General features: G+C 31.2%; 3 protein-coding genes and 1 long non-coding RNA gene across 4 annotated transcripts; all 4 read right to left on the reverse strand.

Annotated features, from left to right (window-relative positions):
• Positions 1–659: 659 nt before the first annotated feature.
• Positions 660–2,194, reverse strand: LOC132930992 (inositol-pentakisphosphate 2-kinase). The gene has a single exon (XM_060997151.1). The coding sequence runs from the start codon at positions 2,192–2,194 to the stop codon at positions 914–916; it is 1,281 nt and encodes a 426-aa protein (XP_060853134.1). The 3' UTR covers positions 660–913.
• A 137-nt stretch (positions 2,195–2,331) lies between these two features.
• Positions 2,332–4,390, reverse strand: LOC132928760 (valacyclovir hydrolase-like). The gene is made up of 5 exons (XM_060993624.1): positions 4,307–4,390; positions 3,730–3,823; positions 3,453–3,619; positions 2,978–3,387; positions 2,332–2,428 (listed from the first exon to the last, which is right to left on the reverse strand). Exons 1-5 carry the CDS (start codon positions 4,388–4,390, stop codon positions 2,332–2,334), a joined length of 852 nt encoding a protein of 283 aa, XP_060849607.1.
• A 1,401-nt stretch (positions 4,391–5,791) lies between these two features.
• LOC132930451 (GPI mannosyltransferase 2) lies at positions 5,792–7,939 on the reverse strand. Its single transcript, XM_060996333.1, has 2 exons — positions 7,497–7,939; positions 5,792–7,430 (listed from the first exon to the last, which is right to left on the reverse strand). The coding sequence occupies exons 1-2, from the start codon at positions 7,515–7,517 to the stop codon at positions 6,111–6,113; spliced, it is 1,341 nt and encodes a 446-aa protein (XP_060852316.1). The 5' UTR covers positions 7,518–7,939; the 3' UTR covers positions 5,792–6,110.
• A 2,473-nt stretch (positions 7,940–10,412) lies between these two features.
• Positions 10,413–13,704, reverse strand: LOC132929022 (uncharacterized). The gene is made up of 3 exons (XR_009662080.1): positions 13,677–13,704; positions 12,198–12,254; positions 10,413–10,528 (listed from the first exon to the last, which is right to left on the reverse strand). It is a non-coding gene; the product is annotated as an uncharacterized LOC132929022 (long non-coding RNA).
• Between the last annotated feature and the right edge of the window lie 477 nt (positions 13,705–14,181).

Genomic DNA, 14,181 nt, shown 5'->3' on the forward strand with positions numbered 1-14,181 from the left:
ACAGATAATTTTATTTTGCTCATTTATTTTAATCTAACCCTAGGCAAGCTTTTTCCAACAACCTATCGCTTCTACTAGAAAAAAAAATAGTAAAAAATACTCGTTATATTATTTTACTAATGAATTCCAAAAAGTTTAATATTACGTTTAATATGTAATTGTCGAGATATTATAATTTATATGTTAAAATCGCATTAAATAAAAAGAAAAGTGGTCAAAAGTTCATAAACTAAATTTTATATTTCATTAAAAAAAAACCGTTCAATTAAAATTATACCTACTGTAGTAACTTGTTATTATTCATACCAATTAAAATTTAAAAAAAAAAATGAACAATCTTAAAAATACTACTCTTTTATTGAATAAAAACTTGTTTATTGCGCGTACACACTGCAATACATATATGTATATATATATATGAGGGAGGATTCACAATATAATACCATCGCAGTAGATACCATCATGCCTTGTTTTATTATAAAATAATGTCACGCAACGGGTCGCTGGGTTATGCTCTATACCTTCCATCACTTCAGTCTTTCCGATCGTCAAAAGTAGCCAACAGGATACGGAATATTATCGACGAAACAAGTTAAGAACCACATAAATGCATAATTATTATTGAATGTATACTTATAGGAGGCTATAGTGTAAACGCATTATTTCGTGTTTATATTGGCGTTTATTTAATTAATTCTTCGTTACATATAATGTACAGCATATATCCAAGAGTAAAACATAATATATTTTGAATCGCAGCGCATGACGTATTGACGTGAATCAAACACAAACACACACATACATGTATATATAATCGCATTCACAACACCCGCTTAATCCCTTCACACGACAACCGGAGAGTGATGACGACACGCGCAGTTCACAACACGTCACACACACACACACACACACACTATCCGACCGAATACCGTTGACAGGCCAACGACACTTTTGCGTCGCGAATCCGATGTTTGTCGACGGTCGACAACGGTTTCGGGTCCAAATCGGACACCTTGACGCGCACCGCCGGCGTCGAACTGCCGGGACCGCGGAACGTGACGAACACGGAACAGTCCCGGGCCGTGGCGGCCACCAGGTATCCGTCCACCGGGCTCCGCGGAACCGCGTCTCCGCCGTCGGGCCGCATGCGGTCGACGTGGCCGAACTGATGCGGATCCCGCGACAACCGCAGTCCGTTGTCGTACTCGGAACACACGGCCGCGAAACCGGCGGTCTGCATCCGCTGCATGGTCAGGATCTCGTGCAGCACGCAGTGCCGGGGCATCGGCACGGCGCGGAAGTCGCACGGAATCGCCCCGGAAGCTGCAGCGGCGATGCGGTCCACGTCCGTATCGTCCCATCCGTCCATCACCGGAGCGTCACGACCGCCGTCCTCGTAGTCGCCGAGCAGAGCGCCCGCGACCAACGCGCAAAACCGCGGGACGTCGCCCAGCGCCTCGCTCGCCGCGTCCCCGAAACCGTCGTCCGGCGCGACGAGCGGCTCGCCGTCCAGGAACAACTTCAGATTGTTCTGCGGGTCCCGGAGCAGTGCGCGGACGGCCCGCCGGACCCGCTCGCGGCGGCCCGAGAACATGTCCAACGGACAGTATCCGCTCGGCCTCCGGACGTCGCCCCGGCACAGCTTCAAGTACTGGTGCGCGCAGAACGGGCACTTGACCCGCACTCCGCCGGGGCCGCACGCCCTGTCCTCCTCGTGCACCCATCCCTGTTTGGGCTTGATCTCGACACACCAGACGCCCGGCACGTCCGTCGGCGGCAGCGTCGTGTAGTCCGGGCACACGGCCACCAGGCACCCGGCCCACCCGAGACCTTTGTGCTTCCGGCCCGGCGGCCTGTCCGGCCGCACGAGCCGGTCAATTTCGCGCAACTCGTCGGCGGCCACGCGCATCGGCACGGGCACGTCGACGTGCCGGCCGTCGGCGAAAAACGAACGCCTCACGGCGTCGCAAAACCGCAATCGCACGGACAGTGTTTCGGCCGCCACTGCCGCCGCAGTTTCACCGCCGCCGTCATCGGTCTCGTCTTTCATCACCCGAACCACTGTACCGTCGGCGGGCACCGACAAAACCACGTTAGCGTTGCCCTCGCTCTTGTAACGCCACACCTTGTCGCGCAACGTCAACTGCTCAGGAGATTTCATCAGTCCCGTCGCCCACGCTGCCGGCTCGATCATATTTTCACTTCCAAACAAATTTTACGACTGCGTTTACATCTACACACTAGCAACCCCTCTGCTATGAATGTATAATAGTCTCTATTTTTATATTTTTTGAACTAAATTTATTATTTATAAGTCTTGGTTTATTTTTGTTACAAGTCTTCGGCAAGGAAATCGTCAACTTCCAAATTGAACAGTTCGGCATACCTCAGATGAATGTTATGTTTACCTTCCGGATAGATTTTAAGCCTGCAACACACAAATGGAAATAATATTAATTGGTATAAATCAGCGGCGGTCATAGTGGTACAAATATGAAGGGGGGAGGCTTGGAACAAAATTACACAGATGCCAGATGGTAATTCAATTTTTGTCTCAAAATATTAACGAAAATGGATTAAGTACAATCAATTATTGTTTTTAGATATATTTAATACTATTTTAGTTATCAATTTATGTATACATTTGTAGGATGTTTAAATTCTAAAATGTACTGGTTTTCTTTAGTTCAATTTAAGTGCCACTACTCCTTAACTACTTCTTTATTATAATAATAAATAATAATTATAATTTAGAATCAATTCTGAATCATACAAATCATAAAAAATTCTAGAATATTTATTAATTAATCATTCACTATATTATTTTTTGTAAGTACTCCTCTATTGAATTGAATAATATAATAATACAATGCAATAATTTCAAAATTATAGTTATGACTAAGTTTGTTATCTGCTACTGTTTATGATGTTGTTTTCTAATAAAAGCTAAATTTTATATCCAATTTCATAAACTTACGATCCATATTTAATTTTTTTGTGTAAATAAACAGGATGTTCCATAGGTACTAAAGGGTCTTGAGCTCCATGTAAAATGAGAGTAGGTGCATTGATTTTTGATAGTGCTTCTCGACAAATGTCCCCTCCATTTTCTTTAAGAATTATTTGAAAAGAATCTACCCAAGCATTCAAAGTATCAGAAAAATACTTTTCACCATACAGTTCAACAAATGGCTGTTTCATGCGTGGAGACCAGTTTTGGACATCTCGTATTTTTTCATACAATTCAACATCTTTTTCAGTAACATAAGAATTGCTACCCCAAACTATAAGTTTTTCCACTCTGTCCACAGCCTTGGATGCCATTATAAGTGCAGTGATGCCACCATCACTCCAACCCAGTAGTGAATATTTATCAATTTGCAATGACTAGGAAGACCAACATATTTTAGATTAGAAAAATATTATGAACACACGTAGTAAAATGTAAATACTTTCATAAGTGAAATGGCATAGTCAGCATCGTGATAAAAAAACCCTGGTGAAAAGTTTCTGTCTGGCGGTCGACTAAAACCATAACCGGGTGGATCCCATGCAACTATTGTATATTTTTCACGATTAAGAGTTTCAATTTGTGGCTTAAAATCAGTAAATATTGAACCTAAATAACAGAGTTTATTACTTATGCATGGCAATATTATTATATATTTATATATTTTTGTAGTTGTGAAAATTAACTGTATAATACTTAATATGACCAAAGCAAACTACCTAATGCTCCTGGCAATAATAATAAGGTCTGTGGACCATTTCCAACTTTTAAATAATTAATTTCAATATCATTAACTTTGATTTTGGTTTGCTTCTGTAAATAAAAATGCAATGTAAACTTTATATAATTTTTTTAAATAAACTATTAACTTTATTTGACAACTGATATTATGTTAAAAATATAGCAAGTATATTATAGTATTAGTAAGTAATCAATTAGTTACAATTAAATATAATTTTAATTTTTAGGCTATACCTATATTTGAGATTTTAATAGCACAAGATTAATAATTTAACATTTTTATACAAGGTCAGTAAACATGAAGGTTTTAAATATTGGGATTTCTTCTAATCATTGGGTAAGTAAAAATATTGATAAATGTAATATATTTATTGCTTATACCTATGTAATAATATTGTAATTTTAAGGTACTACTAATAAGTTAGATTTGGTTGATATTCATAAAAATGGTAAATTTAATACTAAAAAAATGCTCAAATAAGTTAACAAACCTCAACTTTAAGAAAATGAATTGATTAATTGCAATAAAATTGTCATCATATTAATATATCATACCTCTGTTGAAGAATAACGTGTTTGGTTTTTCTTGTACAGCGAACTACAATTTCTGAGTAATTTATTAAATCTTAGAACCATCATTATGGAATATAATTTGTATATAAGCGGTGTCCGGTTTTAACAGTTGAATAGTTGATAATGATTCAATTTTCACGATCAGCGGTCATTTGGAGTTAATAGATTATATAATAGTACATTACAATACCTTAGTAGTTGAGTATTATCTCGAAGTCTTAAGACATAAACGTTATACAATACAATGCATTATAATTATTTATGAGCTACCTATAACCAGGAAGGGCATAAGTTCTTATAATTTAAAAATATATATTTTCTTTTATCATCTGAAAAATATGTTATCGTTTCAAGTTCACGATAAGTGTTATCATGAATTAAAATCACTATCAAGATTCAAGGTGGTTACTGGTTAATGACGTTATTGTATTGTGGCGAGGGCCGACCTGCCCGATTTCCGTTATTGTGGAGGTATCCCATGAATTCCCGTCACAAACTCACAATATCAATATTATAATTATAGCAAAATTAATGATCTTTAATTCTTTGGATATTACTGCCCCGCGCCCTAATATCTCTAGTTGCATATTATCAATAATCATTACAAATAGGATAACGGGCCAATTCTTCTTCCTCCGTGATCAGTAACATGCTGACCAAATTCTAGTTCGTATTGCACTTTGGCATTTTGCACGTAAAAAAATAGTTCTACAAAACACCGCACACTCATGTCAGGCTTTTTTATTCATCCAATGCATACTTTTATAATGTTTGTTGGTTTTTTTTAGAATAAATATTCTCCGCTATACATTTTGTAGGTTTTAAAACGATATTATGCATTGTGTTCTATGATAATTGATTATATTATGCATATTTAGGACTGTTGTACAACGAATAACAGTACAATAACGTCATCAGCTGGTTAGGGCGGCACAGAATTATTTTGAATACTTCACTAAGTTCACTAAAATCACTTATGTATTAATATATCATTGTTTTTTTAATACTTCAGTATCATTTATTATATTAGATATCTGTAAAACAATTACACAAATATGCCTTAATATACTCTACAGTAAAGTTATAATTGCTCATATGAGTTGATTTTGCTCTAAATAATATTTTTTTCAATCAAAAATTTTAACTCATCAGCTAAGTTATGGATAACATATTTTTAAACATTATACACAATAATTGCAACTAAGATTAAAATCATCATATTCATTTAAAATTTTTAATTTGTATTTTATTTTATCTATATCTGATAACTAAATATAATACCATTAGAATTAAATTATTTTAGCTAAAAAAAAAAAAACTACTAAATTTTATAAAATTTATGTATAATATTCTAAAATACAGAAGCGTCAGAAGCAATTGTTGTACTTGATTGTATTTCAAGTAATATGAACTTTCTCTGCAAATACAGTTTTATGAAATATGAAGTTATGAATTTTGAATCAATAGTTAATATTATCATTGTCAGTCTTTATTGTTTCATCATAAATTATTCATCAATATTTATATAACATTTGTATACATAAAAATATAATAAAATATATTCTAAAAAAAAATAACAATGAATAACATAAAATACATTTTTTTTTAAATTCAATACAATTAACAATAGTTGTATACTTAAAATACTTTCACAGTTTACTTTTTTGGTCATATAATATATATTTTACATTTTTCTTCATAAACAATATTATACTTAAAAGTTAATGTAGTTAACTTAGTAGTTGATGGTTAAATTTAAAATAATTTTTTTATCAACATTTGTGAACTAAGTAAATGGTAAAAAGTTCACAAAAAGTGCTGTGCCGACAATAAAATATGTAAAAAAGTACAAAGCCACCAATTTAGATTTAGAATCATGCATTATACGGTTGTAAGTAATTTTATTGAAATTTAGTGGAAACTTGAAATAATTTGCACAAGCCCAATAAAATACTGGACTTGAAGACGCTAACATCCTAGTGGTCACTTGAACATGTATACAAAATAAACAAAAAATAGTTAAAAACGTTGAATGGACAACATATACAAAATCTGGTTTATCTTGATTTCTAAGACCTAAATAAATTATATTATTGTTACGAAAATATTCCAAACCGAATTTTAACAGTAGAAAAATACAAGGTGAAGCCAACAAAAAATTTGGAATCTGTTTAAATTGGAAATAACTTAAGAGACCAATATTTTTCCAATATTTTTCTTGAACGTAAGAGTATGGTAAACGTACTCCACACCACAATGGGATACTAATGTTGTTTGGTGTTATTAGGTTATTTGTAATTGCATAGTCAATAACTTTGGGATCTAATGTGTGTTCTTGCAGAGTACAGAATTTATAATACCCATATATTTGGAACAAACTGAAACATGCAAAAACAAAACATATACCAATAAGACATTTGTATAATATTTTTCTTTTTTTGACGGCTGATTGAATCATATAATATAATAGAAAACCGACATTCAGTAAGCCATTGGATCTGTTCAACACAGAGAAACCGAATAACAGTGAAGACTTCCAAATATTTTCACATGCAGTATGATACATACCATAAAATGTTGTAAATACAAACAGTGATTCTGAATAGGGAGCTGAGAAGAAAACACTAGCGGGATTAAAACAAAACAGGACTGTTGAATTATATGCCATTTCTACATTATTATGTATGCGTAAAGTCAAATTGAATAACACCAATGCAGTGAAAACAAAAATTAAATTATTGAAGATGACTCCAGCTATAAGAAACATGGTGTTTGAATGACCAGGAAAGATTGCAGTTAACAGCCGTAAAACATTGGGATATAGTGGAAAAAAAGCCAATGTATTTTCATAAGTATAACCATATCGATAGATGTGATGAAAATATTGAGCGTCCCAACGGAGGAAACCACCTAGGATAGCAGTTACAGAACGGCCAATACTGGTATCATCACTATCACGAAGGCCCGGCGATATGAACACTCCCTGAGCTTGGTGATCTGGAATCAGAGCATTGAAGATGTACTGCAAAATCACAATAGACATTCGACTGTAAGCCGCAAGCCGCCATACACTGGATCGATATAACGCCTGATCGATTTGAAGACCCTACGATACACAGCTACAGGTAGAATATATTTTTACGAGTATTATAATTAATAACATGATACTTACCTTCAGTTTTTTATCTTTCATTTTAAAATTGATGTATTCATATTATGTTTACCTAGCACACAAATATATTGAACCTGCGCAAAAACTAAACGCTTATGATAATGCGTTTCATAATTGATGACACGATGAATAAAAATAAAGCCATCTCGATTTGTACTTTTTAACAGAAAACGACATTAATTATTGTACACTTAAACCTGAAGTCTCATGAATGTTGTGAGACGACGTAAGTACCTACAGACTACTGAAGTACTGAAAAACGATATTTCATATATGTCACATTAATACATAGGTATTACAGTGATGGTTGATTTGGTTGATTGAGATCACGAATTGAGATATACATACGTTAAGCCTAGAGTAATAATTATTATAATTTTATACGTTTGAATTTAGACATTTAGCAGGCTGTAGACAGTTAGTACCAGTACCATTGATTAGAAGTAGTACATTTATAATCAATGATGATAGTACTATCTAAAACCTGTGGGTTTGGCACTTATCCATTGATAAGACCAGCGGTTCGTAAACTTTTTTTTCCGTGGTGCCTTTTTTAAACCAAATTCAGCAGCTGCGGTGGGTGCCCTGCTGTGAATTCCATGAAAGACAGAACAAAAGAATACTCATTGATAACGATAAATTATTTATTAAGAGCCGTAGACCGCGGTGTCCTTAGAAAGTGCTCGTGGTGCCCCTAGACCAGTGGTGGCCAACTACGGCCCGCGGGCCAAATCCGGCCCGCCATCATTTAATATCTGGCCCGCGAAAGAAATATAATATTTTACATTTACGTAAAAAAAAAATTTAAGTATACATTCTTCATATTTAATCCCGTATCGCCATATCGTAGCGTTTTTGTTGTTACAATGTCATTTAATAATATAAATAGCATTACCGTATCTTATCTTATTTTCATACGATAGTAGTATTATAGTTATATTACTGTGCTCGTTCTCCGAGTAAATTCTACCAAATTAGAACCTAATATTAATTTCCTCTGTCAACAGAAACAAGCTCGCAGTTCACATTAACAAATTAATACATTTTAAAATATGTTTTGTAAATATAAAACGATATTTTGTATAGTTTATATTTATTTTTATATGTGTTTTAATAATTTATTTAAAAATAATTTTTGAAATTGAAGCTGATTTAATTTTGGCCCGCGGTAAAATTTTTTTTTTTTTATGGCCCGAGTTAAAAAAAGTTTGGCCACCACTGCCCTAGACTATGGTACCTACGTATAAAATAATAATATACTTAGGACTTAACAGCATAGGCGCAATTTGAGTTTTAAATTTGGGGGGGGGTCTATATTAATTTATATGTATGTAGTATGTACTGTGAGTATGCTCCCTGAGATATGTAAGGTGGAAAGGGATATATTATACAAACCATTTTGGAGGGCTATGGTTGATTTTGAGGGGGCTTAGCCCCGCCCCAAGACCCCCTTAAATTGCGCTTATGCTTAACAGCCATTACCGATTACCACGAGGCAAGAAGTATTGTAAGCATTTTAGATCATATACTAGTATATTATTATGAATATTTGATCTAAGGTAAGCATAGACCTAGAACTAATTGTTGTAAGATACATTTTATAACATGAAGACATGACGTATGACCACGAAAACTAGAATAACGAGTCCAAACTGATACGGCCGTTCTCTCGATTAAACGGCCACGGCAGCGGTCTCAAAGGTCCTTACTATCCTACTTAAACCTGCGTAGTATAAGGATTATTCATGTTTTTTTTTTTTTTTTTTAAATATGTGCATTATTTTGAACTATGACATTTTATAGCTCGTAAAATTACGCATTCAAACATGTGTATATTTCATAAATATTTTTTTATTAATGTGTAAATAATTAATCAATCCGTTATCAGTATTAATATTGTACATGAACAGATTAACATCCTGTAGTCTGTGGACAGTGATTTATTAGTGATTACTCATTGGTCTGTATTTTCTTACTGGGTTTGAATAATAAGTCTGATATTCACTTCTATGCAAACTATTTATATCTACTTTCATCTTTTTATTCATTAAATAACATATAAAGCTCTTGGGATAGCTATTACTCATTTTCTAGAGAAAACAGTGTCCTATAGATGCAGTTGCGTATTTACAACTCATTTTTTTGGGGGGAGGGGGGGTAAAATGTTTATTAGTTATTACTTATTACATTATATATTAATATTTATATATGTATAAATATTAAATATAGTCAAATAATAAAATGAAATCACAGTTTCTGTTTTTATTTGGTAAATCATTAATCCCTGGGGAAGGGAATTTACCCCCTCTCATAAATACGCCACTGCCTAAATGTAACATAAATTAACTATACTTTGATCATAGTAAAAATTCTATTAGAAAAAACTTTTTATTCTGAAATATTTAATGTTAATCATCTACGATTAGATGAATAATCTGCTGATTACCTAAATTACTTTCAAAACATATTGTTTTTGTATAGAAACAATAATTTATATCATTAAATTAAAGTTGAATTAATTCATTACAAAGATATCGAAGTATTCTGGAAACATAATATTATATAGAGTAGGTATATAAAATCAGTGTTTTATTTTGATTGATGTCTTATTTTCAATATATTTAAATTTAATTTAGGTTTATTCATAATTTTTAATGATTAAATGTTAAACAATACTATATATTTTATAAATGTGCGTAAAAGTTAGTTTAATTAAAAAGAAAAAAAAATATCGAAAAAGTTAAAATTAAACTAAAATAGACAATCATTAAATAATAAAAATTAGATAAATAAATAGTTTAAAACTGGCTGCAAGTTGCGTTTGAAACCTATATGAGTAAAGTAAACAAAAGAAACGGGTTCTTTTTTAAGATATTTAATAACATTTATTTTTAATTTATAATTTTTAATATACTTACAGGATAATTACGTTTTATAATTTGGTTCTTTAAAAATAACATATAGTTCTTTTAGCTTCAGTCCATTGGGATAAAATACACTGCAGTAATTAAAAACGTTCATGTTTGGCATGGCTACAATCAACAATAAAATTGTATTTTATATTTATGTATAAGATACATTGTACATTTTATTTGTATTATTTATATAAAGTTCAATATATCTAAATTTATAAATATTTAGTAGTCTGTTAGGCTTTATGTACGAATACATTAAATAAAATCATATTGTATGATTGATTGTGTTGATAATGAATATTGACACATATTAAAAAAGGGGGGTGGGCAAGTGGGTATCACTCTGCTGTATAGTAGAAGTGGACAGAAGATCACTATAATGGATGTGTTAAATTTGAATGCAATGGCAGGTATCATAGTATACGAAAAACGACCCTGAACGGAGATGATTTATCAGCCTAGTATAATAATTATCCTATTAGGATATATTATATTTAAATTGTAATATATCGTTATTTTACATGATTTCGTAAAAATTTAAATTTCATACGCTCGTAAAATGTGTTTTATATTGACGCTGGAGTTCTTTTTTACAGTTATTTGAAGAAAAAGTTATGGAGAACGTTGTGTTAGGTTTTTTAACCTTAGGTATAAATAACAAAAATGTTATGAATTTTAAACTTCAAAATTCCTTGCAAATTTTCGCGATTTTTACATATCTCGTAAACATCTGAACTTTTAATGCCTATAAACAAAAATTATGACTAACGATTTTTGATTTTTTTTTACTACGATAAGTACAACTTATAATAAACCTTGTATTAAATTTTAAAGAGTTTTTGGAAAGCCAAATTTTTTTTTATTGGCATTTCAAGAAAATAAATTAAGAAAAATCGAAAATTTCAATTGTCTGCGAATAGCTTAAAAAAAGTCAAAATATTTTTAAAATTTAATCGTAAATAGATAACGCTACTATAAACATTTGGTGAAAATTTAGAGTATTTACAAAGATTGGTTTTTGAGTTAAAGCAAAATAAAAAATCGATTTTGTCGAAAACTGGTTATGCGTAAAAATTCCTGTTTTCCTGTTACTTTTATTTAGGGATTTATGATGCATTTGAAAACTACTGGAAATATTTTACTTTTGACAAAGTATCATATAGATTCATTTTCCTTTTCGAAGAGGGACTGAAGTTAAAAATTAAAGTACTATTACTACCTACTCCAAAACGTGGTGACACACAAAAAAAATAAAAATTAAAAAAAACACATCATTGTAAAATCAATACAGTCATCACTCCGTTCAGAATCTAAAAAAAAATAATAAATAAGTAAAAACGAAAAAAAGAAACAACTTAAAAACACAAACTAATATGACCATTATTGACAAGAATCAAAAATCGCTACAAATTAATATGCAAGATATTGCGATATTGTCTTAAGTTTACTTCTTGCACGGACTAAAATTCTATTTTCATTGCTGTTTGCTATTGAGAGGACACATTTATTGTATTCGTTATTTTTTTATTAGGTTTATATTCCGCTCATTGTATATGGTATCTAGTATCATATTAGAGATATTATTATATTATATTAGTGTATACGTAAATACGTTACAACTATACTCGTATTTATTCCATAGCCGGCACAAATCGTTGACAACCGATTCTCGGAAAATTAGTCAATTTTAGGTTTATCATCCACACATGCAGTATCGTTATTTTATTATTTAACTAAGTAAAAAATACAGATTTTATTATTAATAAGTGTACACTAGATTACGTACTTATATGATTCTCTAAAATAACAGTGACAAGATAATCGAAGTAAGCCTTTGTTTCTACTATAAGAAAAAAATATAATATATTAGAATTACATAAAGTATTATTATTGACATTTTTAAGAGGCAATTCATATTTTTGGATTATTTATTTTCAATACTAAATAAATTAAGAAGATAATTCTTAATACTTAATACTTGTGAAACACTAATAAGAAACAAGGAATATTTACCTAATATGAGTTATTGACAAAATCTATTTTATTTTTTGTTATAAAATTCAGAAAGTAATAATTATAAAGACTTGAATTTTACACCAAACGATAACATATTTTTGTTCTCTGACATAATAAACCTAATTTTAGAATTATAATAAAAATAAGGTTCCACATAAGGTTCTCTGTCTAGAGAAGAAAACGCCACGGTTCAACGAAAATCAGCTAGTTCTTCATCTGTGCATCTCTATACAACACCTTACCATAGCAGAACTTGTCTCGATGACAATGGGCCGCATAGAGATACGTAAAATTAGTGCGTTTTCTCCTTGAACGCAAAATTTGTATGCACAAAATATAAATATTGATTATTAAGGTAAATTTTAATGTTAATTAAATGATTAATTTTAACTTAAGTTTTTGGGTTTTCTTCAGGTTTTTTCATACGAAAGTGAAAGAATCTGTTTGTCTCAAATTAGGTACCATTAAGTTGTAATGTTAAAAAGTTTTAAAATCATTGAAATTGTTTTTCCTCTAGAGTTTAGGATTTATTATATTCACAAACGTCTTAATAGTACCTTATACACGTTTTTGTATACACAATAAAAGTCCAAAAAATGTCCACTTTGAGGGTGATTTTAGATAGCAAATTGGACTCAGTTTCTATTTTAGAGAGGTTAAAATAAGCGGGAAAAATGAACAAAAAAATAAGGATTAACTGAATATTTTATGTTTGAAAATTGAACAAAAGAGCCTTCTAAGTTTTTCATATGCTAATTAAAACATATTGAAAATACATAAAGTATTTTTTTTTAATCGATTAAATTTAATATTTTGATGAAATTCGTAAAATCTCAAAAATGTTCAAATTATTATTATTAATTATTATTTTAGTTAGAAATTTATATTTTTTTTTATATTTAATAGATTTGAACATTTAAAACCAGATTTTTCATACATTTTCAACCTATATTAAAACAAAATTTTCATGGAAAGTCAAATTTTACGACATTCCATATTAACACGTAAAATAAGTAATAACTATTGCACTATTAAGGTTTACCTATTTACAAAATACAAGTATATATAGATTTATTATCACTCTAAAATAATTTTATAATCTAAATGACTAAATCTAACAATTTTTCGCTATTTGATGTAATATAACTGTTTTATTGACTACAGATATATAGTATATATTATGCACTATGCAGTACCACCAAGCTTAAGGAGATGAAAGTAATAATACAAATTGTATACAATTATTTACCCTTCCAACTTTTCATGTCTTTAGGTTCTATAAAAAAATATAATAATAAATCAAGTCATTCAATGCGTTGCCAGAAATTATTTTATAAAATTCTAATTCTTATAATTTTGATATCATAAATTGTTCACTATTTTAGATAAAAAAATTTTACTTTAAATATAGTAGAAATGGCTAGTTCATATATTTATTTCCATGTCCTATTCTACAATTGGTCCAAATATTAATAAACAAATCGTAATTTTAACATCGTCGATTTAAATACCACTTCAATTTAAATTTCAATTTGAGAGGGACGTCAATTGAGAAGTACATTTGTTTCACTTAGATTTTTATGGGGATAAGCTACCAACCATTTTTAGAATTCCTAAAATGGCTAGGTTTTATATCGTAAATTTCTGTTACAGTGTCAAGTAATTAATAGTTAGTCATTATTGAGGTTGTAGGTATTCAACTTTGATTTAAATTTATAAAGATAAAAATATAATTAATTTTGTATCTCGTTAAT

The sequence above is a fragment of the Rhopalosiphum padi genome, chromosome 4 (genome assembly GCF_020882245.1).
Source record: "Rhopalosiphum padi isolate XX-2018 chromosome 4, ASM2088224v1, whole genome shotgun sequence".
Classification (NCBI taxonomy): domain Eukaryota; kingdom Metazoa; phylum Arthropoda; class Insecta; order Hemiptera; family Aphididae; genus Rhopalosiphum; species Rhopalosiphum padi.